Consider the following 22,891-nt stretch of genomic DNA (forward strand, 5'->3'; position numbering starts at 1 on the left):
AAAAGGTTTTCATTTTAACAAATCTCCCATTAGTTTCTTTAAGCAACTCCCTTCAAATGTAATTCACTAAGCAGATAAATAAAATCTAATTCTCTTAAAAATAAAAGGTAACATTTCAGAGACATCACTCAAAATGGTCCTCCATATGCCAACATAAAAGCCAACAAGAATTTCAGGTCTCATTTTAGTTGTTGAATGACATTTTTGGGTGATGTGAGTAAATGATTTCTAAGTAACAAGTATGAGGTATATTAGCGCTTTAATACAACACTAGTTATGGCTTTTTGTTTTCACAATGTCCGAGCTAAACCATTGGGGTATTAGCACATTACAGAGAAGCTAAAATAAGCTAAATTGAATACTGTTATCAGATAGAAGGTCTGCAGCTTCAGTCTGGTTCCTGGGCCTTGACATGAAAGAGGGACACAAGCTTTGCATTCGATACGAACAACCTCAAGGACGAATTTGACCGTTGCGGCTCATTTTCCAGATTCCAGCCATGTTCTGGGTAAGTCTTGAAGTTAAAGCGTACTGTGCGGATGGAATCTAAATTGAAAGAGACTGATGTATTGGGATATTAAAGTGGAGTACTGAGTAATGACTGTTCGTTTTGGGTCCCATGTGAGAAGTGCAATTCGTTCCTCTGCGGCACCAAAAGCTCTGGGGGGCGGGCGCATATGCTCAAAAGGAGTGCTGTGCAATAAATTTGAATGAAAGCACATGATCAACCAAAGGCCTATTTATACTAACAGAAAAGGGAACAGAAAAAAGGTAAAGTGAGTGGCTTTTCTGTCTCTATTGAGGGAGGAACACTGCAGGGAGTCTTGTATGACGCACACATTTCCACTAGGAGCTGCTGGGTCTACAAAGAGAACTGCTGCTTGCTGTCTGAGCCTAAAAGATCCTCTCAGGAAAAATGCTCTCAAGCCCCTTTACAGCTTCTTCCGCTATTCTGCCTTCCAACCCGTCTCCAATGACTGAAACTTTTCCTCTTTTACTCACTTAGTGGAAGCACACCCATTCAAAACAAATTCAAATGACATTTACTGCCCTACTTTCCACGAGTATAAACGGCACATTATTTTTGAATATTGGTGCAGAGCAGGCATTGTCCCATAGCATTAGGCTATACTTGCTGGGAACTGTTATTCCTTTTTTTAAACTTTATTTTCTTTAAATAAAAAAATAACATGCAAATATTAATAATACTGATATAAAATACAAAACAACAAAAAATGGAACAAAAAATGTTTGTGTCTCCAATTATTACATTTTTCTTTTCTTTTTTTTTTTTTTTAAAAAAAAAGGCAAATAACATGTTAACCAAGCAGAAATGTTGGGCCTTTGGGTCAGCGCATGGCCTCCCTGTTGATGTGGTCAGTTGTTGTTCTCTTTGGTGGTGATGGTGACGAGCTGCTTGGCGGCCTTGGCGATGTCGTAGGCGCACTGGATGACCTGCTGGGTGACCAGCTGCATGTCTGGGCCAGGGCCGGTCTCGGCCGGTGCCGCCTTCTTGCACTCACACTGCAGCCGGTAGGCACTGGATGTCAGGAGGCGCAGGGAGGCCCGTACGGTCTCTGAGCGGGGCTTCTGAGGGGGCGGGTCCGAGGAAAACAGACAGCCAGGGGTTAGACAGATATGCACATACACGCGCAAAATATTCTAATACTTGCTTCCCACTTGACTAAGTATTTTATGCTGCTCAATATCTGAGCCATCCTGTAAACTAGAGTTTAAGTACAGTAACTAAGATTCAAAATCTTTCGTTAATACAGTGTACTTTGGTCTGGTGGTCTAGGAAACTGCCTACCACTCCAGTTACTACTGCTTCTTTAATATGCACAGCTGTATGCAAGTTCAGTACTAGCCCTAACATAAGACAGGCCTTCTTATAAAGGGACACCTCCTTTTTGAGAGGATAAATTCAAAAAGTGACAAAAATGCATGTTACCATCCAAACATAATACAACTTCATCAATGGGGAAAAAAATTAACGTTTCTGTTTCGTTCATGACCATGATCTTGTGAAAACTGCTTCTCAATCCCTAGGACACTTACCCTGTTTTTCAACACTTTTCACCATGGTCACTGCTACCACTATGCTAGCAAAACAAGAGACGAATAGGCTACACACTGTCAAATGGTATGGCTTTTGGCAATGGAACCCACTTTTAGCACTTAGCCTTAGCAATTTTTGACTAATACATATTGTGCATCTGAATTGCATTTTTGAAACAATTTTGGGGGGAGAAATTCTAAGTTGCATTCAGACCCACACAGTATGTCACTATTATTTCAGCTGCATACAGATTCTAGGTTGTCTTAGTTTCAAAGTAGCATAATTTAACTTGTGTTGATGCTTGAGTGATGTTGTGCCTATACTTGCTGCACTGTGAGTGTTGTTAACTAGGTCTGGCAGTGTTACTTATATAACTTGGGTTGTTAACGTCTTATCTCTCTTGATGGAACTCGCTCTGGATACGACTGTCTGCTAAATGAACATAATGCAATTTAAAAGCAGCACTCATTGTGCATGCAGATGTGAACACTTGACTTGGTAACAATGAATCCTGGTGCTTTCTAAAAATATATTTCATAAAATATCTTAGTATGCAAATAGACCCAAATATCTTTTTCATAGTGTATCAATTTGATAGGGAAGATAAAGCTGAAACTAAATCTTGAACTTGGCCAATGTCCTTCAGGTAATATGTGCAGCAACATGAGCAGATGGCACTACAGCCTTACCTTGGGAAATAACGCGGCCATTTCTGTCACAGCAACATGTATTCTTTCTGAGCATGGTATAAAGCTGTAGGTGGGAGAAGAGAGCAAGTGTGGGGTTAAATAAGGAAAATTAAATAAAGTGTGCTCACTCTGGGGTTAGTGGAAATGTCACATCTAGATCAGTAAATTACCTCTTTGCCATCCAAGAAAATCATTTTTTTTTTTCGTACAAGAGAAGTCCACATGAAATGTAAATCCAAATTATGGGTACAGAGAATTACAGGGTACATTAATCTGTGGTTCATAATAATACCACTTATACCAAACACACAACAAAGCAAGGCTAAACTGTTGTGAACACTGGCTCACAATCTTGTATTAACATGGCACACTAGAGCCAAAATTTCCACCATAATATAAACTCCATAAAAGACATATAATAAACAAAACCATAACCAGCCGAGATTCAGAGCTATATATTCATACAAAAATGTATTTGCATTTAATATATAAGCAGACCAATACAAAACAACTCTTACACTGTCCTGGTTTGAAAGTAACAGTTCTGTATCTATATAATCTAGAACCAAGATATGCTATTTCACCATAATTCTACTCTACACACATTCAAAGCCAGCTAAACACTAACAGCAAATACCTGGAATATTACAACCCATCAGTTGTGCTCCGTGGTTTTGATGTATGAAAGTTTGGTCTGATTTGTTTGCGTAAAGAAAACAGAACAACATAAATGAAATAAACAGCTGTAAATGTGGGTTGCCCAAGAGGGGACAGCTAAGGAGCTAGAGCATAAAGACCAGAGAAAGGAGTCCAAGGCTGTGCATGAAAGGCAGTGGTTCATGTTCTTTACATTTGGTACTATGTGCAATTCAGCCTTCACTGAGATTGCACGTGGAATCTTCGAAGTTCAGAAGATTAAGTTATTTTCATACTCATATATACAGTGCACTTCCACTCACACAGAAAGAAAGTTCCATAAGCAAATATTGCCCTTTGGAATCAAAAGCACCAGAATATTTGCTTCCAGACCAGCACACTGATATGTGAAAATTTAGATCACATCATTTGACAGAACAGCAATGGCTGAAAAGGGCTGTTGTGGTCTCTCGAGATCACGCAGGCGCTTTGCGCCTTTTAGCAGCAGACAGAGCGAGGCACATCACAGCCCGCCCCCCTTGCCGCTCTCTGAGGCTCTTTTGTTGTCAGATGCACTGCCGTTCATGCAGGCCCGGGCAGCACAATGTAGTGAGAGAGGAGACACTGTGCCTGGGAGGCAGGGACAGAGGCCAGAGTACCAGGAGGCAGGGTCGGGCTGCTGGAGGCTGAGGGGCTGCAGGGAGGGGGCCTTCTCGGCCCAGGGCACCAGGGTACTGAAACAGCCCAGGCTGTGCCTGAGCCTGCGCACGCCCTCGCGCTCAGAGGGTCTGCTTAGAGCCGAGAGCGGGAACCACAAAACGGCAACCCAAAAATGCCCAGTGCGCGACCAGCAGGAGGAGGAGGAGGAGGAAGAGGAGGAGGAGGAGAAGAGAAGGAGACAGAGAAATAGAGAAGGTGAAATCATAGGGGAGGTGAAAGCAAAAATCAAGAATGTTTGTACTCTCTTAAAACCACTTCAGAATGGAAAGGGAAAAAAAAAACTATGCAAAGGAGACAAGGAAATAAAAGGAAGTTAATGACATATTCAGATCATGAAAATATGCAAAGTAAAAGCAGTCTGAGATGGGATAAAACGTGAGCGGGGATGAGAAACTAGAGAGCAGACTGGGAGGAAAACTGAGCAGATGAATGGGTGGGGGAAAGAAGTGAATGTGGAACATTGTGTTTTGTGGATTGTCTCAGACACCGTGTCCAAGTTCCTACAGGGACCGGGGGAACAGGCACCATGTGGCGTGGGGATGGATTACCTCCAGCTTTGCAGGAGGGTGTGGTCTGGCTCCTCGCGTCTTTCCCGAAGCCCTCCCCCGGGCCGGCCCCCCACCTCACCTCTCGTGCTTGTTCTCCTGCGCCGCCCGAAGGAGCTCCTGGATGTTCTTGGTTATCTGCTCAGTCTTGCGGATGACGTCCTCGGTGCTGGGTAGGGTGGAGTCAGGCTCCGCCTCCAGGTCGTCCAGCTCCGGGATGGAGCCCTCTCCCTGCCAGCCGCTGCTCCTCAGCTTGCCCTTCCGACCCAGGCTGCGGGGAGACAGGCAGACTCTCAGCACTGTCTCATATTTGGCAACTCCAAACCTCCCAAAAAATGGCAAAGTATTCACAACCCTCTTTCTCAGTGAGCACTAACCACCGAATTCCAAAATAGTGAGCAATCATAGTGGTAACTGTTTCTCATGTATATAACACACATTATGTTAAAGGTTGTACACCTATCCCTGGATTAACTAAGGCTTCTCATTACCTCACCTAATGAAAGCCTGAAAACATGAAACGTTAATTACAAGAGAACAGAGGAAAATGCCAGTAAGTTTGTAAATAAAGAAATGACAACTACAAATCCAGGCATTGCGTCTGAGATAATCTTAATGTTTTGCGTCTTAATGTATTCATGGAGCTCACTTTAAACATCCACTCTAATGATCCACAATAACAAGACTAAATATCAGACCTAAGATGAAACTAGAATACCAAATGTGACTGGATCATGAGTTTTTCCACAAGGACACAGAAAGTATACTTGAGTTCTCAGGTTACATTAGTTAACTGCCATTTTAATTTCTATAATTGCTGGTACTGTCGTTGCTTATACAAGGTTTATATGATGATTCAGGGGTTAGTGTAAGACCAAGTTCAGTAGTGGGGAAGGCAGCAGAGAGCACAGAGTATAAAGGAGCAGAGGACGGTTGGTTCAAATCCTACATGGAAGGGGAGAGGGTATGTAAAAAGTCCTACCCCGTGTCGTCCAGCTCAGAGTCGTTGGTTGTGTTGTCATAGTCACTATCTGGCATGCTGCTCTGCTTTTCCAGCTTGGAGGCCTAAAATATGAAGAAGAAAAAAAAGACAGTAACAGGGTCTGCCACAATTAATGCAAGGATTTAAAACTGAATCCAATTTAAATTTAATTTAAATTGGAGGAATACTGCAGAAAGGGGCCAGTTTAGCTGTTTTGATGCAAAGTCATGTTGTTTGAATATAGATTGATCCTCACTAAATATAACACAGCAAAATACGAATTTACAAAACAAACAGAAATGAATTTCCTCCTTGCATAAAACTGTTATAGGCATGTTAAATTACTGAACCAACTCAACAATTTTCCATTATATTATTATATAAATTTTGGCAATTTGAACTTTCTGATAGGTATCTACACAAATGAATCAATGGGACCAATACGACATGGCAATGATCAAAGTAAAAACTGAAATCAGGACTGAAAAGAGAACACACACAAGTACTTTGCATGAAACAAGCAAACAAAACCTCAAAGCAAGGCATGGACTCAATGTTGTCATGGTGAAGCAGTTATGATTTTAATTGCCAGAGTTAGTCAGAAAAGGTTATCTGGGGGTTCAAATAGTTTTTTTTTTTTCCCTCGCTGAAAGAAAATAACTCGGGGGTTCAGTCCGAGTTCAGTTACTTGGAAAATAACAATGATCAATAACCAAAAGTCAACAGTGTGTACACGGCATTAGACACAAGGTGACCGAGGTGCTTTGCCTACATGAAGTCAATTCAAACATTTTGAACTCCTGATACAAAACAGGGGCTGACATGTTGCACACAGCAGACCTCAGCACAGAGCAGCAAACAAGAGAAGGAACACACGTGTCCCACGGAAAGCTACAAACACTGCCGGTTCACTTTTCCATTTAGGAGCACACACAGACGAGTGCAGTCCAGAAAGTTCCACTGAACTGAAAACCACTGGCTAACATTCACATAAATGCAACCATCTGCATTAAATCAAAACTTTGACTCGCATACAGACTGTCAATTACAACTTCTGCTTGGTTTTGACGATCAGAACTTCAGCCATGTTTTTAATTTGGTCTTGGGTCTTAATTAAATTGAAGTGGCTACTAAACTGAGTCAAAGTTCTGATGCAATCAGGCTCAAAGTCTGTAGGCAATGCTACAAGTCTGGGGAACCGGCAACACGACACTGTACAGTAGTATTTGTAGGCACACACTGATTTCACATGACTCATCCTACAAGATAAGCACTGAGCAATAGGGCATACTTCGAATGTCATGTTAAACTGGTATTTTTACGGCATTATCTAATTGATTGCGAATCACATGGTTTACCCCGCTGTGCCAAGTGTGACTCAGTGGGAATAATAAACCCACAGATCCTGCTCTGCAGCGCGCTCGGGAGCTCTGAGCGTACAGCATTAACTCTGCACTGTCGCATTCATGCAAATCCCCTTCCCTGCAAGGGACAGGCAGGGAGTTGCATTTTCAAGGGAGCATGACAAGCAGCTGCAGACAACCACACACATACATACCCTTTCTTTTTACCCAAGTGCACACAAACTCCTCTTCTGATCTGCTGGGCAAGGTGCCAGACTGCACGCTATAGTATAAGCGAATGGTTACATTTCACGTTGTCCATCCGGGGGTAAATGAACGGATCGCTTGGTCACAAGGTTTTAATTCTTGAGCACGGATCAATTCTGTTCGTGACAGCGAGGATCAGAGAGGGACTCCTGGATAACCAGAGAGGTGTTCTGTGTTACTTCAGCGCGTGAACATGCTGGATGAAGCTGTCGGGTTATGGCTGCGTAGTCAGGTTAATGATGAGCCATAACGCATAACCCAACGCTGGAGCTGGCTGGGGGGGGGGGGGAGTCTGGGACCTGAAGACACTTACATTCAACAAATATAAAATGTAAAATAAAAGCCAGCAAAAACAAAAGCCAACATGAAAAATAAAATTAAAAAGAAACCGCAGAGCATATCAACTTATGCTTAACATAAGGTTTGTTTTACCATGAGAAAAACTGTGATTAAGAAAGCCTGGATGCATGCTAAATCAATGACCAGCATATTTTTTGTGAAAAATTTAACAAGGCATTTAGTACTGTGGTGTGCTCTTACGAGCGCAATCAAAATTTTGTAATGGTCACATGCAAATATGAGCAAAGTATGTCAGTCATATGGGTGGATATGCTGCCAGTTCAAGAATACACATGTACAATAAAACTTTTCCCTCAAACCAATTGCAAACATCACAGTATGCACTTATAAAAATCACAGATAAATCACAGATCATAAACACTGATCATTAATTTAAATCTTCCTGTAAAACAAAACAATATCTCCAATGGCTGCTCCATGGATGAAGTGCATTGGAAGTCTGACCAGAAAGTAACACAGGTTACTGCCTCTGTTCGGAGCTGCCGCATTGTCAAGGGTACGAGCTCTGGAGGACGCGAGGAACAGACAACGAGTTGAGAAGCCATGGAGGGCAGGAGAGAAGGGTGAAGGAGATATGTTTTGGTGATGGAGGCAGCCAACAGGTGATGGAGGGATGACTCATGCATAGGGGAAGGGAGGGGGACAGGGCAGGAGGGGGCTCGAAGGGACGAAGGAGGCGGCAGGGGGCTCCTGCCGGGTTCGGACCAAGTGAGGAGGTACTTAACCCTTTGCGCGCTCTCGTCCCGTGACCAGGACAGGGTGGAAGGGAAGGAGGGGAGGGATGAAGAGGTGGTCACAAAAGCCCCTCTCCCGATCTAGAAAGGGTTCAAACCAAATTAAAAATAAAAAAGTAAAAAATAAATAAATAAATAAATAAAACTTTGGAGGAGATTAAAAAATTAACAAAATGGAAAACTTCTGCTCTGGCTAGATAATGCCCTCAAGCACTCTTCCAAGATGGATCAGCTAGCATTAATGCTCACTGCAACCAAATGCTGAAACTGATGTTGGATCAGTGCTTGGAGGCAATATCTTCACCAAACGTGTTCGTCAAAAGGGAAATAAGGGAAAAAGACTCATACAAAAAGGAAAATAAAAACACACATATACCATACTACATGTACATGAATGATAAGTGATATGGCAGGGAAACATTTGGGTGTGAAAATGGTAGAATTGCTGGGGACAACCTTCCAGTGATTAAAAAATTCCATTAACATAACCATTTAATATCGGAGGCTACATCTATTCAGCTCTAAGACAAGTGCAAAAATTTAAACATATGGACAAATACCAAATACTTCCAAAATATAAAAAACTAGACATCTAAAAAGGCAGCTTCTTCTATATTGCAAGCTAAAATGCAAAGTGCACCTCAAGTTACTTTGTAAAAAATAAAGGTGGCTGATAATGAACAAACACAGATGATCTCATATAGGCAAAATAAAGGACAAAAGCAATGAAATACTTCAAAGACACGTTTAATACTAATTTGAAATGGTGTACAAACCTTCACAATATTTCAGAGAAGTTCAAACTCTCAGTTACACCAGGATCACTCAGATTTTCATTCATAGTTTTTTTGTTGCTGTTCCTATTCAAACAATCGCTACCGGAAAGCACTCAGGAAATCACTGGAAGTCACGGAATATCCTTAAAATATTGTGAAAGTTGAGACATTGGGAGCCCTGCTCTTGCAATAAGAGCACAGCCCCTCGCATTTTGCTTTGAGAAGCAGGATGGGACTAGCTGTGTGTTTAACTGATAGCTTGGCATTGTTTTTGGCTGATGCTAGGCGTTCCTCAGGGTACTAGAGGACACTGCATTAAAGGAGCATGGTCCTATCTACGAAAGTAATAGAACAACAAGGAAGAATAGCTGCAAGAGGGAAGAAAATACAACTAAGAAACCAAAACAAAAAAAAAAAAACTTGAGGCTTGAGAAGTAGAAAAGAATGGCAAAGGCTAATTGCAGGTATTACTTACATGAGGCGGGAAGGGTTGCAGAGTGGGGATACCCTCTTCTGGGTAGGGGGTCTCTCCCTTGGGGAGATAGGGCTTCAGCCCCGAGCCAGTCTCATACATAGACATGGGGCGGCTGCCCCGCGCAGAAGGCCGGCGCTTCAGGGCAGAGGGGCTGGAAGGGTCGGGGTAGTCTGAACCGCTGGGGACCTGATAGATATTGGTTGTGACCTGCCGCCTCAGAGAGGTGTTCTCGCTTTGCAGCGACTGAAGCTGGAAGAGACGGTCAGCAATACGCTAAGAGGTGCTTTCGCAGCAAGCCGGTCTTCTCTGTAGCCTGTGCTGGTTTTAAAAGCAGTTTAAATAGGTGGCTTACGTGAACTACGCTTTCTTTTTCTACCCGTGAATTTGTGAAGAGCAGGGTGTTCAAGGAAGAGAAGTGTTGAGTTGTGAACCAATGGAATCAAATCTTACTACACCCATTTATACTGTAATCGTGTCCAAGACAAATCATGTTCACTAATACTTTTTGTACAACAACATCCTCTCTGTAGTGTTAAACATGCTGAGCGTAAAAAAAAACAAAAGCACAGCAAAATGTAAAGCAAGCAGAGAGTGCAGCAGGCAAGCCTTACTTTAGAAATACAACTTCTGTCAGAGATGACTGAGAGGACAACGGACAGACACCATACCACTGATGCACAGGCAGTAACAGAAAGGAGCAAACAGAAGCCAAAGAAATCTGGTTTTGTAGGATTGAATACTGAGAGGAAGTGGGAAATGATCAGCAAAGGTTAAATACTTCTGCAATAATGATCTGATGAGATGAAACGGTTGTACGAACCGTGGTTGCAACAGAACTAGAAGGGAAATGTATTTTGGTTGCTGAGGGGTAATTGTCATAGGCCAATTCAGATAGTTTCCATCAGCCATACGTTCACACAATGCCAGCCCACACAGCTAAATCACATACATTTCAATCACTGAGGAACGCCCATGTGATCTCTTGGAACATCCAAGGGCCTCTGTTAATGAATAGCTTAGTTTTGTATTTAAACACATTTGACTGACTTAACTCTTGTTTAAGATATGGCATTTAAGTCACATATTCCTGTTATTTCAGGCATAGTCTTAAAGCCTTCTGTGCTTGTAATGTGATCTGTGTAAAAACGAGGAAGCAACTTTCAGTCATTCAAACATGAACTTTTTCCTATTGCATGAAAATATAAAATTCTAATTAGTATTCACACCAAAAATATACACATAAAACTACAAACACACAAGATCAAAACATGACTCAGGTATTCCAACAAAAAGTTTCTAAGAGACTTCCAGTGGCTACAGCAGAGATTCAGTACCAGCTCCTGTTTCCCCCAGGGCAAATGTAAAGAGATCTGATTCCACACTTTTGTTTCGTCTAAGTTGCCCTATTAAGAGTGCATGCATTTGGTACTCATTACTTTTTTAACATCTTTTGAGTTCTTTTGTACTGCATTACATGCCCGGTTTTACTTTTTGCTTTGCTAATCGAGAGTCTGTCACAAGATAAAGCCGATAATTAGACTTCTCTATTTTCAAGAAATACAGACCAATGTGTGCGTTTGGGAAGTCCCAAGTCACCAAATTCTCCTCTTGAACAATGCCATTCTGTGACAACTCCGCTAAAAAAATGTATGCAAGTTTGTGAGGCACTTGTGATCCTTTCAATAATATGAAGTACCCCCCTTCAACACTATTGGATAGTTCTGCGCCCTGTGATGTGCATGCCCAGAATTGAAACCACTAAGATAAAAAAAAAAGACAAGAACAAAACATGTTTAGCATTGACAATCTTCAATGTTCAAAACAAGCATGATCTGGAAGACTTCAGGCTGAAAAGGCAAGGTTACAACGTAACAGTCTTCAGCTGCAAACACTGCAGTGGCTCTGTCCTTAAAATGTGACACTTTTTATGTTTGTAAATTGATACTTAGCCCAAGAGATTATAAATAAAACCACAGCAGAATCTGTAGTGATGTGATCTTTAAAAACAACAATAAAAAACACACATAAAGCATCAACCTGGGTACAAATCCTCACTGAATGGAACATGCTAATGTAGAGGAAAAATGGCTGCAGATTCTTCATACTGTCTGCAAAAAAAATTGAATTTGTCCACCTGACTCTAGTTCAATTTACTGCTTTTTTACATTCAATGACCTACAATTTCACCTGACGTAATGATAAGCTGTGCAGTGGTGCTAAAGGGAATGCGATGTCATATTACATCCAAGTAGGAAGGTTAACCAGTCTGTTGTTCAGCCCTCAGATAACCAAGTGTGTGGCCCTCCAGAAGGATGGTGAGGATAGAGCTGTGACCCCAGTGGTGTGCCCCTCAGGCCAGTCCTCGGCCCAAGGCTAAGTGTCTGTGTTAGTGCCCTTGTGGCGGAGCTCTGTTGGTACCTTTTTCTGCATAAGTCGCAGCTCGTCGCTCAGGTTGCTGTTGACCTTCATGAGTTGCTGGATCTTGGCCTCTGAGGCAGTCAGTGCGTTCTTCACCTCAAGGAACTCCTGCACCGTGATGGGCCCATCCGAAAGATCTGAATCCACGCTCTGTGGAGGCCAGCGGGGGGGAGACATGCTTACATGGGAGTATAGTGACTGTATAGCAAAAAGGCTCCATGTTAAAAGTCCTACTTATTTATAGTATACTTAAAAGCAAAAAAAACCAAAGCAAAACATAAAAAATATATAAAATGTCCAATCATTGTAAAATTACATTTAAAAGGGGAATCGAGTCAAAAGAATTTGACTGAAGGACAAGTTTGGCTAATAAAAAATAAAAAACCTTGCACTACAAACATCTTTTATTTTTTTAGGGAGCTGTTGGTTCAGCCCAAGTCAAAAGCCACATTTTATTTAACCTAGCTCCCTGCTGATGTTATCCAGAAGTTAAAGTGATTCCTCTTTGAAAGCTGTTTATCTCAGATATATTGGTAGAGAAAATCAATGAGACATCACCTTGGCCCTATCTGCTTTGCCAGAGGGTGGTTCTTGATCAGTGTCTTCGTCTGATGCCACGCTGTCGTAGTCAGGCTGGTCGTTGTCCTGGGCTTCACTTCCATGCCGACTTCCTACACCCTTCAGGATTAGTTCCACATTTTCTAGAAAAGAGACGGCCATGAAACACTGATCAACACACCTGAGTGGTTTTGTTCCAGGGAGAAGGAAAGGAAGGCCTGCTCTGTTTGTCAGAGTGCAGGAACCGTTTGGTACCTTTTGGGCTTGCAACAGAGTTTCCCTGTTGCCGACGTTTTGCGTCGCTTAAAATATCTATAACGAGCGTTGCAAACTCATGCGCATTGAACCTTGCAAGCTTCTGTCTCCCCTGCAAAAAACAGAATCACGAGAATTACTATTACACCAAAAAGCTACATTCATCCATTACACTGTTTCAAAATGTCTGTAATATCAATAGTTTCTCAAAATGGTAAAACAAAACAACTGAAATATTCCAACAAATTCTGTGAGGATCTAAATTTAATCTATTCCAAACCTGACACAGCTTTCATTATAGTTACCAAGGTTTTGTAATTACTTTACTTTTACAAATAGATGTAGTGATGCATTTTTCTTTGAGATAACTTAGAAGACTTGCCTGGTTTCTTGTTGATGAATATTCAGGGTTCACAGGAAGGAAAGGCACGACTGTTGTTTCTGTTACCAGGGTGCTATGATTCTGAGTTGCTAGCCATACTGTAAATAACAGAGCATTGATATTTTGACTCAGCAGGATCCATCAAAGAGTGCTTGCAAAACAACCGCTCTTCTGACTGTGAATATTGTATGTATCGATTTGCGCTTTCCTTTCATGTTGCTCCCCGTGGCATTTGGCTGACGTTGATTAGGCCCTGCATGAATGACTCTACTGTGCCTTTTAAGACTTTAATTTCCCTGTTGCTCTCTTTAAATAACGACATTTGCCAGAATAATAAATTGTTTTATTGACTCATACAAAAAGCTTCTTCCATAGTCAGCCATGACCTAGAGATTCAGTGATCCAGGTTAATGACCTAAAAACACTATCAGTTTTGACCCACCGGCATCAGTTTCTCTTCTGTCCACTTCATCGTATACATCCATCGCCAATTCTTCAAACAAATGATTACTGAGCTGAAATGCAGAATTTGTAGCATCCGTTGTGTTTGTGTTACTGAGAGCTTTACATACAGAGCATTAAAGCAAACCGCAAAAAAAGAACAGACTTCAAAATTACACATTAAATCTTACAGGATAGTGTGCAATTCAGATCTCCACCTAAGAGTTGTATAATGTATAATAACACAAGTTCAAAATATTTATGATTTAAAAACTGATGACTTTAGACACTGAGGCTTACTTCCTGAGATAGTGAGAAATATTTATTTTATGTTGGAATCATGAATAAGGTCATATTAAAGGATGTTACAGAGGTTTTCCATTTTGCCTTTAAGGTCTTGATGTAAAAGATCAAAATACTTACAGATTGAAGTTTTTTCTTTGCAGCTTTTGCCAATTCTGACAAATCCAGACTGCTACAGATAAGAAAGTAAGAGTTATCCCTCTAAAGCTAAACAAGAAGATACAACTTAAGCCTATTATTTAGCAAATACTTACACATTCCTTATCCGTTAAACGAGCGCAGCAAAAAGAGAAAACAACTTTTAAAAAGACGCTATACAAAAGAATATTTTAACATTTGTATGCAAGAGGCTTTAAAGCTACTGTTATGAATCACAGCAATCACAGAGTCTGAAGGGCAAATTCTTCTACTCCAGCATGTCCAGGACAGTTACGGAATGCTTCTTCAAGGTTAAAGATGGGCATGGGAGCTGACCCAGAAACATGTCCAGACTGGACTGCATAAGGAATGTGTGACTCCTCAACACACATGTAATATCATATCATCCACTGCTTTGAACCCAGGCCTTTTTAAAATGTGTGGTTTACACTGTGATCACATCTGTGTTTGAAGTTGTCTAGAACAGAACAACCTTCCCTATGCCTCTGTTACCATGAAGTCATTCCCTAAGAAGCACCTTACCTGTCTGCCATTTGGGGGATTATAAAGTGTTGTCCGTTTTTATGATCTGAAAGGAAGCAAGGATAAACACATTGCCCATTACAACCAGCCATAAACAGAGAGACATGACCAAAAGCTAACTAAACTGGTCGTGTCACCAAGTTCTCACTCCTTACCTGGTTTCCTCCCACAGAGGTAGAACGCTAGCCTGTCAGTAAGCTCATACTGAATCTCCACCAGTCGGTCAGCAAGGTCATGGTGCCCAGCTTGCCTGGAAGAGAAGTGAAATAGAGTGCACACTTAAAAATACGTTCCTTCTCCTGCACGTTATATTCCTTCGTCTAATTACATTTGCGAAAACCTTTCAGCCGATAATCAAATTTCATTTCAGGAAACTTTACCGAGCTGTTACTTCACAGATCGCTAACAAATAAGACGGCTCTACCTTGCATAGTCAATGGGGGTTTTGCCACTGCTGTCGGGCGCTCCTGGGTCAGCCCCATAAACGGTAAGCAGCTCTGCCTGCGAGACCTGCCCCGCTTTGGCAGCCACGTGCAAGGGCGTGTTCCCTTTCTCCTGTGGGGGGGAAACAGGAAAACCTGACAGTCTGAGCCCCGCACCCACTTGGAGTCACAGCACCGATTGCTGAGGCCTGATGCCCATCTGCAGGCAGGCTCTATTTTGGGGCCTTACCGGATGGAAGAAGTTGGCCTGTGCTCCCAGGGAAAGTAACCTCAGGCAGGTCTCCAGATTACCCGTCCGGACGCTGGAGTGAAGTTGCTGGTAGCGAAAAAGTGAACAGGTAAAAGGAGTCTTGTTCATTCAAAAATCCCCATTGGCTGGCTTTCCTTGGAATGTTTAAGACTTTTCAAAATCACTAAGAATAACTGGGCCAGTTATTCCAAATCCACTTTAAAACATTTACAAAAATGGTCCAACAAAGAACTAAGATCAACTACTTCTATTTCTGTAGCTTCAGTCATTTGTGCTCCAAGATATATTTGAGTAAAATACAAGCACACAGAGAAGCCAAACTGTTATTCAGGCTAAACTGAATGGATTCAAACAGATTCCAGGGAATCCACAGCTCTCTCACCTTGCTCAGGTCCTTAGCCGTAAAGCTGTCGTCATCGCGGCATGGCATCCGGTGGACAAACGCCAGCATTTGATATTTGGCTTTTATGAACTCTGTTTTGTTTGGGCTAGAGAGACAAAACGAGGGCAAGGGCGGAAGTTAAGTGTGGACCTTGGGGAATGAAGCTTTTGTCGCTATAATGCTCCCTCAATCAGCACCTACACATCTAAACCAGACCGACCAATGCTGTGAATACCACTCGGACAGACGTAAGAAACTCACTGGACTTTGTCCTGCGGGTTGGCTTTGCGCTTCCCACTCATGACGGAGGCAGGATCCAGCAGGGAGTGCTCCCATATTGAATTTGCACCATTGTTGTATAAGGTCTGAACCATCTGAGGAAAAGAGGGCAAACGTTATAAACAAGCACATGAGCTTAATGTCTACTGCAAATACGCCCCAGCTCTCAGTCTGCAAAACCATCAACAAACATGTTCCACATCCTCAAAAGGCTCCCAAGACAACTGAAAAGCTTGAAGCAAAAATAAAAAACAAGAATGTTAAGTCAAAGCGTTACAAGAAACGCCTCCCTCTCAGTAAATATCTGCCAGGCAGTTTGAAGTGATGCTATTTCAGGGCACAATCGATAGCACTGTTTGAAGGATGCATTGGTGCGTGGCGTCTAAATGGACCTGGTGACTCAACGCCCTAAAGCTTTGCTTCAGTGACACACGCTAATCCCTACCCATGGATTTTCTGATCACCCAGAAAGAGCAGCACAGCAGCCACCTGATCTCTGCGTAACGTGGAAAAGCGTGACGATGACGGCTGACTGTCCGCCAGGTTAATGATCTCACCTCTGCCTCTGTCCAGTGAATGAATGGACACTTTGACAGAGACTGTACCAGGGAAGGGGGGAGGGGACTGCATGCGCTTTACTTGGAGGAGAACAGCCACTGCAGTGTCTGTCAGGTCAATCTAGGGCTGCGCGGATGAGCAACGCGGGGCCTCTGCAACAGTGCAGCGCGACGGCAGGAAAGCTTAGCCGACCCCTGCATGGTGGGGGCAGGGGGACCTCACCTGTAGCTGGGTAGGCGGCCAGGGCGTGTGCGTCAGGTGGCGGACCTGGGAGCTGTGTCGGCCCAGGCTGCGGTGAACACTGCAGCACTCATCACAGATCAACACCCCTCTGTTTACCGAGGCCCAACGAGGCTCTGCGCAGAAGAAACAATAAATCAAATAGCAGAATGCATTAGCATCTCACATAACTTCCATTAGTAATCAATGTGCATTCAGGGGCACTTGCATTATTGGCTCACTCGACAGGACATCCAATCCGGCGCTTTTTTTCTGCGCCAGAGAATCAACGGTCGACTGTATACACTGCAATTTTGTGCAATCAATACTGCAGGAGCTGCTTTTTAACGAACAATGACTTACAAAGATACAAATGATATAAATTTGAAACAAAATGGATCAGGGCTCAGTAGTAAATCCTCAGGAAATGGACGTGTTTACTAGACAGACAGCATTATTAGCTTTTAGTTGGCAAGGTAAGGAATATGAGAAGACGACTTCCTGTCAGCGACAGGATCTTGCACTACTATGCAACTCACAGAACTGAGAGCATGCTAGCATGCTATATCTGAATTGTTTATTTGCATTAACATAAACATAGTAACTCCTTCAAAGAAAAAAATATATTTCCACACTGCTCTCTTTTTTTGTTTTTAGAAATGACCAATCAGAGGGACTTAGACAGGCTTGACAGCAACAGACTATTCTCGCTAGGTTTAAAAAAGACGGTCGCTTTGCACTGCACTGCACTGCAAGGGTGTTTACCACACTGCTCCAGCTGTTGCCATGCGACTTCCTCCCTGATGAGCAACTGCCCATTTTTTTGTTTTCTGTCAAGTCCTTTTGCGATTTCTGTGGTACTGAGTAGAAATCTATCAGTCCTCACAGACCAACCCCCAAACCTTCCCTAAAACTGCTTAGATTATGAGATTATTTCAAAAAAATAACTGTTTGGCTAGGAACCTGTTAGATTTCACACTTGCTGCAGAGCTGCACCGCCTATCTTCATCTTTATGCCCATCAGCACATAAACATGAGCATCTTTAACTACAACTTCAGCCGGTGGTCAGATTATGAGCAAACAGGGCCGCAAATCCGTCCACTTAACATAACGGCCTTCCTTGGTTTCCAACACCATCCTCATGACTAAGGCCATTCTGTCGCTCACATCCATTATTCAAAACCTGGCTGGCTGACATTGGCAGGCTGCTTGACTTTGCACCCAGCTGCGAATTCAGGCCGGCCACTATTTCAAACATGTTCTGGAAGGGGGTCCTTTCCCAAACATGCTTCAAACACTCAACCTGCCTCTCAAGTCAGGCTCGCTTTTGCTTGAGGCCCAGTGGTCAAAGCCTAATACAATCTGTGAGCAAGGAGCTTCCACTGACTGCCACCGCAATGTTTTTTCCCAACCCCTCCTTTTATTACTCTGAGGACACATTTTAAGAAAGTGATGCAACATGCAGGTAGTTGATCATAATATTTAACTTTATATAAACACTCAATCACCCAAAGCTCCTTCGATTTCTGAACATTAATCTGTAGAGTCATGCAGAGTACAAAGAGGAAGTAGAACCACACATCTCCATATATGGAGGGTGTCAAAAAGTTGTTTCAGATTCTCATCTCGCTCAATGTAGCAGTTTCCTCTTTTGTTTCAACCCATGGACAAAATTTAAGGTACAGTATTCTTGTGGCAAAAGAAGACGCTACAACAAAAAAAACGTAAAGGCCACACGGCAGCTGAAACACGGGTGGTTTTACACCATATTCCCGTGGTGCGGAAGATTCAGAAATCCGCGCTCGCAGGCGACAGCGTGCATAATGGCAAAACGTTTACCTCGGGTGGGACATGTTCGTTCATTCAAATTACGGCACAGATGGCCAAGGGTCTCGTAGCCAGAAGGCACTGCGGTGAAACGGCACGGGTTCCGACACGCACGAGGCTGTACACGAGTGCAAAGGAAACAGGGCGGTGTTCCTGAAGCATTCACAAGCGTTCTCCATTGTCAGGGTGTCCAGCAGGTACAAATAACAAACATACACCATCTAAAATTCTCTAAAAGGGTCCACAAATCCCTGCTGTTCTCACTACCCTGCGCTAGGCAGACTGCCTTTGCATCCAGCCAGCAGGCCCTGGATCATATGACACAAGCAACACAAAGGGGGGGACTGATTAATGATGTTCTGATCTGTTATCCCTGTTTGAAGATGAGTGCTTCAGCAGTAGGGTGTCTCTGCAGTCTTGCTCAGTATTATAATGTGAAAAGCGCCTGCTTCCTTGAGTCCCCTTTATTTCTAGACTGCACAAAGTCGTCTCATTCTGGGCAACTGGGTGTCATCACTTCCTCATTTCCACTGAAATGTGGTAGCCGGCATGTTACAAAACTGACATGAATTCAACTCTACAGAAAAGGGAAATAACGACAGATGGTGGTGTGAGACTACAGGGTCTTTTCTGCTGCTTCTCTATAGCACTGTAAAATGCACCTGGAATCATGTTAAATTTCCCTGCACCAAAACCTGAAGTTCACCCGAAGCGACTTTTGCTCATTCTGCAATGTACTGTCAATGACGTGCCTGTGGTGTGGTGTGCTCCACTAGGCTCGGCCTTGTTTAGCACACCTACATTCAAACCAAACCTCAAGTGATTGTGGGGGTTGTCTCAATCAGGGCCTGTGAAATCACATCGACTACCCATCCACCCAGCCAGGTTCGACAACAGCATCTGCAGTTGAAATGGCGTGGGGTCGGGGAACCGGAGACGTGCAGCTTCGGGCCGGCTCACTGGCTGCCCCACGCCGAGCCTTTTTGAACAGCTGCGGTGGCCCGCAGCACCTGGTGTGCAGATCTGTGTCTCTTCCTTCCTGTCTCAGCCTGACGCCGCGTGCCACTGCAACAGGGGCATGAGGGGGCTGCTAAAATAAACCCATCCTGTTTCTCAGCCCCACCGCACAGCAACTGCTCAGAATACTCAGACCAGCGGCGGCTGGTCGAGGGCGACATGGGCGAAACGGCCGGTCTGGGCAACCAATGCCCGTGCTTTCACCAGCCGTGGAGGAGGCTTCGTTTGGTTTTGTGAGGAACCTGAATGAACCCAGCAGGCTCCTGGGCTGACTGGTACATCAATGAGGCATGTACTCCTAGAGCATCGATCGGTCCACTCTTGGGGAATTAAAGAGACCTGCCAATAGCCTACACCCACCCTCTGGGCCACATGACGACATCGACCATCCATCACCTTTGCACCAAAAAACCCCTCCACTCCGATTCATTTCATCTCCAGCTCCTATTAAGATGTGCCACCCTGCAGTGCACCAGTGACACAGTGCAGACAGGCCCAATGTTACTTTGCAAAGGATGATTAGCACTCTGTTGAAGATAGAAATCAAAACTGCAGACACTGTTCCCCTTCCTTTCATTTTTCCCCAAAGTCATTTGTTAAGACCTTTCTTTCAAATACTTTCTCACAATGCGGTGTTTTCTCTGCCTACCTATTCGATTCACTCTTCTAAGTAGGAAATTAAATGTGTGATTTTGGCAAACCGCCATCACAGCCTTAGAACTGTGTGCAGAGGGCAAACCCCATTAGAAAAATTCAATCCGACCTTTTCCCTTTCAGCTTTGTCAAAACTGCTCATTGAAAAAGGAGTGTGCTCTGGATTTTAAATAGCCACACCACATAAAAAAAGCTGAATACAATAGCAAAGTCCAGCTCATTTGCTCCACATCCTGTTGTTTTTCCTGTGATAACTGGACAACAATCAGCTTCGCTCCTGTATCCACATAATCAGACAACAAGTGAGGCAGTTGTCTATCACATACAACAGAGGTGAACATCAACATTTTAATTTTAATGAATTGTGACTATTTGATATTTACAAAGAAAACAAAAATGCAATTTCATTCACAATAAAATCCACATCGGCTGTGTACATGCCGTCCACTATCAGCTCCACACAGATTCAGGACAGGGAATTTGGCAGTGCTACATGTCAGTGTAGTGGAAGATAATTTAGGCGGTGACCACTGAATGCAGCACCTCAATTAAAAACAACAATGTCCTCTACTCCGGCATCAACAACTTTAACTTGGGACACAGCCCATCCTCTAAAAGTTAAGTACAAGAAAAAAAAAGAAAACTTTGGAGAGAAATAAAAAATATGCACAGCAGTACAGTACTAATTACTGGTGGTAACTAGGGAACATGATTCACAACCATTCTCCAAAAATCCATTGCGTGCACCTTCCTGTCACAGTGAATCCTTTTCCAGTGCCAAACTCAGACCTAAAGTGATTAAGAGGGTCATCCTGAGGACAGCACCTCTCCAGAAGGCAGTTTCTGCACCATACTTGCCATGAATCTGACCATGTACAAAGCCACAGCCACACCCCCGCCAGGCACAAACTTAACACACCACAAATACAATTCCTCTGTCCAGGTGTGCTAACAGAGAGAGCACACTTCCACCACCAGCCCCTGATGTTAGAGAACAGGAAACTTTACCCTTTACACACACACACTGACTGCCCAGACAGAAGACAGCAGGGGAGCCCTTCAATTAACAGGCTGAACAATCCAGGCAGACCAGTTTAAGACTACTCCACTGCATATGCGACAACTGCCTGAGTCTGGGAGGGAATTTCTTCGGGTGGTCAGGGTTCTTAGCACACTAACTACACTAGACTTAGGCACTGCACGGCAGTGACCCATCCCACCTCTCTCTTACGACCCATCTGTTATTAATTCCTTTAGATTCTGGCATACCAAGAATACTGTACGCCTTACACGCCTGTCAATGCCCCCCCGAACACTGTACGAAATATATTGCTGATATTTAGTTGGCTAAGAGCTAAGTGTCACTTTGGTTTAGCAGACAATCTGCTTCCATCCGGCTTAACTGTACAATTTACAAAAGCACTGCATTTGGACGTTATGCATCATGACATCATCTTGCATAAAGTTGTGCCCTCAGTATCAATGTCACAACTGAAAACGAAGCCCGGGTAGCAAGCACCACTAATTTTACAGCAGTATGTATCCAGCTAGCTGCCTAAGTAGCAAATTATGGTGGATAGTTAAGATAGCTACACTACACTGGCGGAGACATGAGTTTTTATTAGAGACAACATTAGCTTGCTGATATCCAGCTAGCAAGCCAGATGGATGATCATTCAGTGCTAGCTGACTAGCTATCTACATGATTTAAAAAACGTGTCAGCTTCCCAAGCTTACAAACATGCACTTTAGTAATACAATTCTCAAGGGGGATTATCTTAACCATCCTGAGCTAGCAAATTAGTGTAGCCAGCTGATATTAGCAATGTAACGTTAGGCTACCATGTGTTGATAGGTCTAGATAGCTAGTTAGCACGCGAACTAGCCATGGAGCCGCGCATTTAACACTTTTAGCTGTAGTGGCAAGTGAAATAGCTAGCTACCCCGTCAATCTTTCTATAAATGTATGGAATCTTTAATTATCAGCAAGCTAAGTAGAATTATTCAGTGATTTCCATTATGACTACTATTAGAACAGCTAGCTGCCCAGCTATCTTTTCACTTACCTGGAACGCTACAATCAGCGCAAACCTCGCTGTTCCGTAACCGCTTCGACATCCTTTTTCCAGATAAAAGGCCTTTAAAAAGGTCAAAAATTGGTTTAGTTTAATTTATATATTCATATGATGGCTAGCAAATGAATGTGTGAAACTGTTCCGATACAAGTCCAACTGAGAGGAAAAAAAGAATCGCTATATAATTGGCAAGCAACAGCAGTATTTTTTCCTCTTCGTTTTTATTCTACAACACAGACGGGAAGCCAGCAGCTGCAATTCTCAGGACGGAAACTCTAACCGACGTGAACGCGCATTGTTGCGGAGGCAGTTTGATTCAGCAAAGGAAATTGCGGGATATATCTAACGTGGAATGAAGACTGAAGCTCAAACACTGCGTAGAAAATAGCTTACGTAGAATTAAGGCTTTTGCCTTCAGTAGACAGGACACAAAAACGTCCGCCTGTCAGAGTTCTGGGTCACGGACGTCAAAAGTCTTATTCTCCAAACAAGATACGAACGTTGTTTTAGCGTTTGGCGCTAACCAGGCTCATAACTTAGGTAAGTTACGTAGCTAGCTAGC

At 43.1% G+C, this 22,891-nt stretch overlaps 1 protein-coding gene across 7 annotated transcripts; it reads right to left on the minus strand.

Annotated features, from left to right (window-relative positions):
* Positions 1-1,274: 1,274 nt before the first annotated feature.
* git2a (G protein-coupled receptor kinase interacting ArfGAP 2a) lies at positions 1,275-22,856 on the minus strand. Of its 7 annotated transcripts, XM_036528123.1 has the most exons (22): positions 22,723-22,851; positions 22,321-22,392; positions 16,759-16,892; positions 15,961-16,073; positions 15,700-15,805; positions 15,297-15,383; positions 15,049-15,179; positions 14,780-14,874; positions 14,625-14,670; positions 14,198-14,203; positions 14,064-14,115; positions 13,642-13,714; positions 13,200-13,297; positions 12,818-12,929; positions 12,563-12,705; positions 12,005-12,154; positions 9,587-9,835; positions 8,327-8,416; positions 5,632-5,714; positions 4,732-4,920; positions 2,749-2,812; positions 1,275-1,590 (listed from the first exon to the last, which is right to left on the minus strand). In XM_036528123.1, exons 2-22 carry the CDS (start codon positions 22,370-22,372, stop codon positions 1,378-1,380), a joined length of 2,286 nt encoding a protein of 761 aa, XP_036384016.1. In that variant the 5' UTR covers positions 22,373-22,392; positions 22,723-22,851; the 3' UTR covers positions 1,275-1,377. The 7 variants fall into 7 exon arrangements, with proteins under 7 accessions (XP_036384016.1, XP_036384015.1, XP_036384017.1 ...); XM_036528122.1 differs by having other exon boundaries at positions 22,321-22,851; XM_036528124.1 differs by lacking the exon at positions 14,198-14,203 and having other exon boundaries at positions 22,321-22,851.
* Between the last annotated feature and the right edge of the window lie 35 nt (positions 22,857-22,891).

The sequence above is a fragment of the Megalops cyprinoides genome, chromosome 4 (genome assembly GCF_013368585.1).
Source record: "Megalops cyprinoides isolate fMegCyp1 chromosome 4, fMegCyp1.pri, whole genome shotgun sequence".
NCBI lineage: Eukaryota > Metazoa > Chordata > Actinopteri > Elopiformes > Megalopidae > Megalops > Megalops cyprinoides.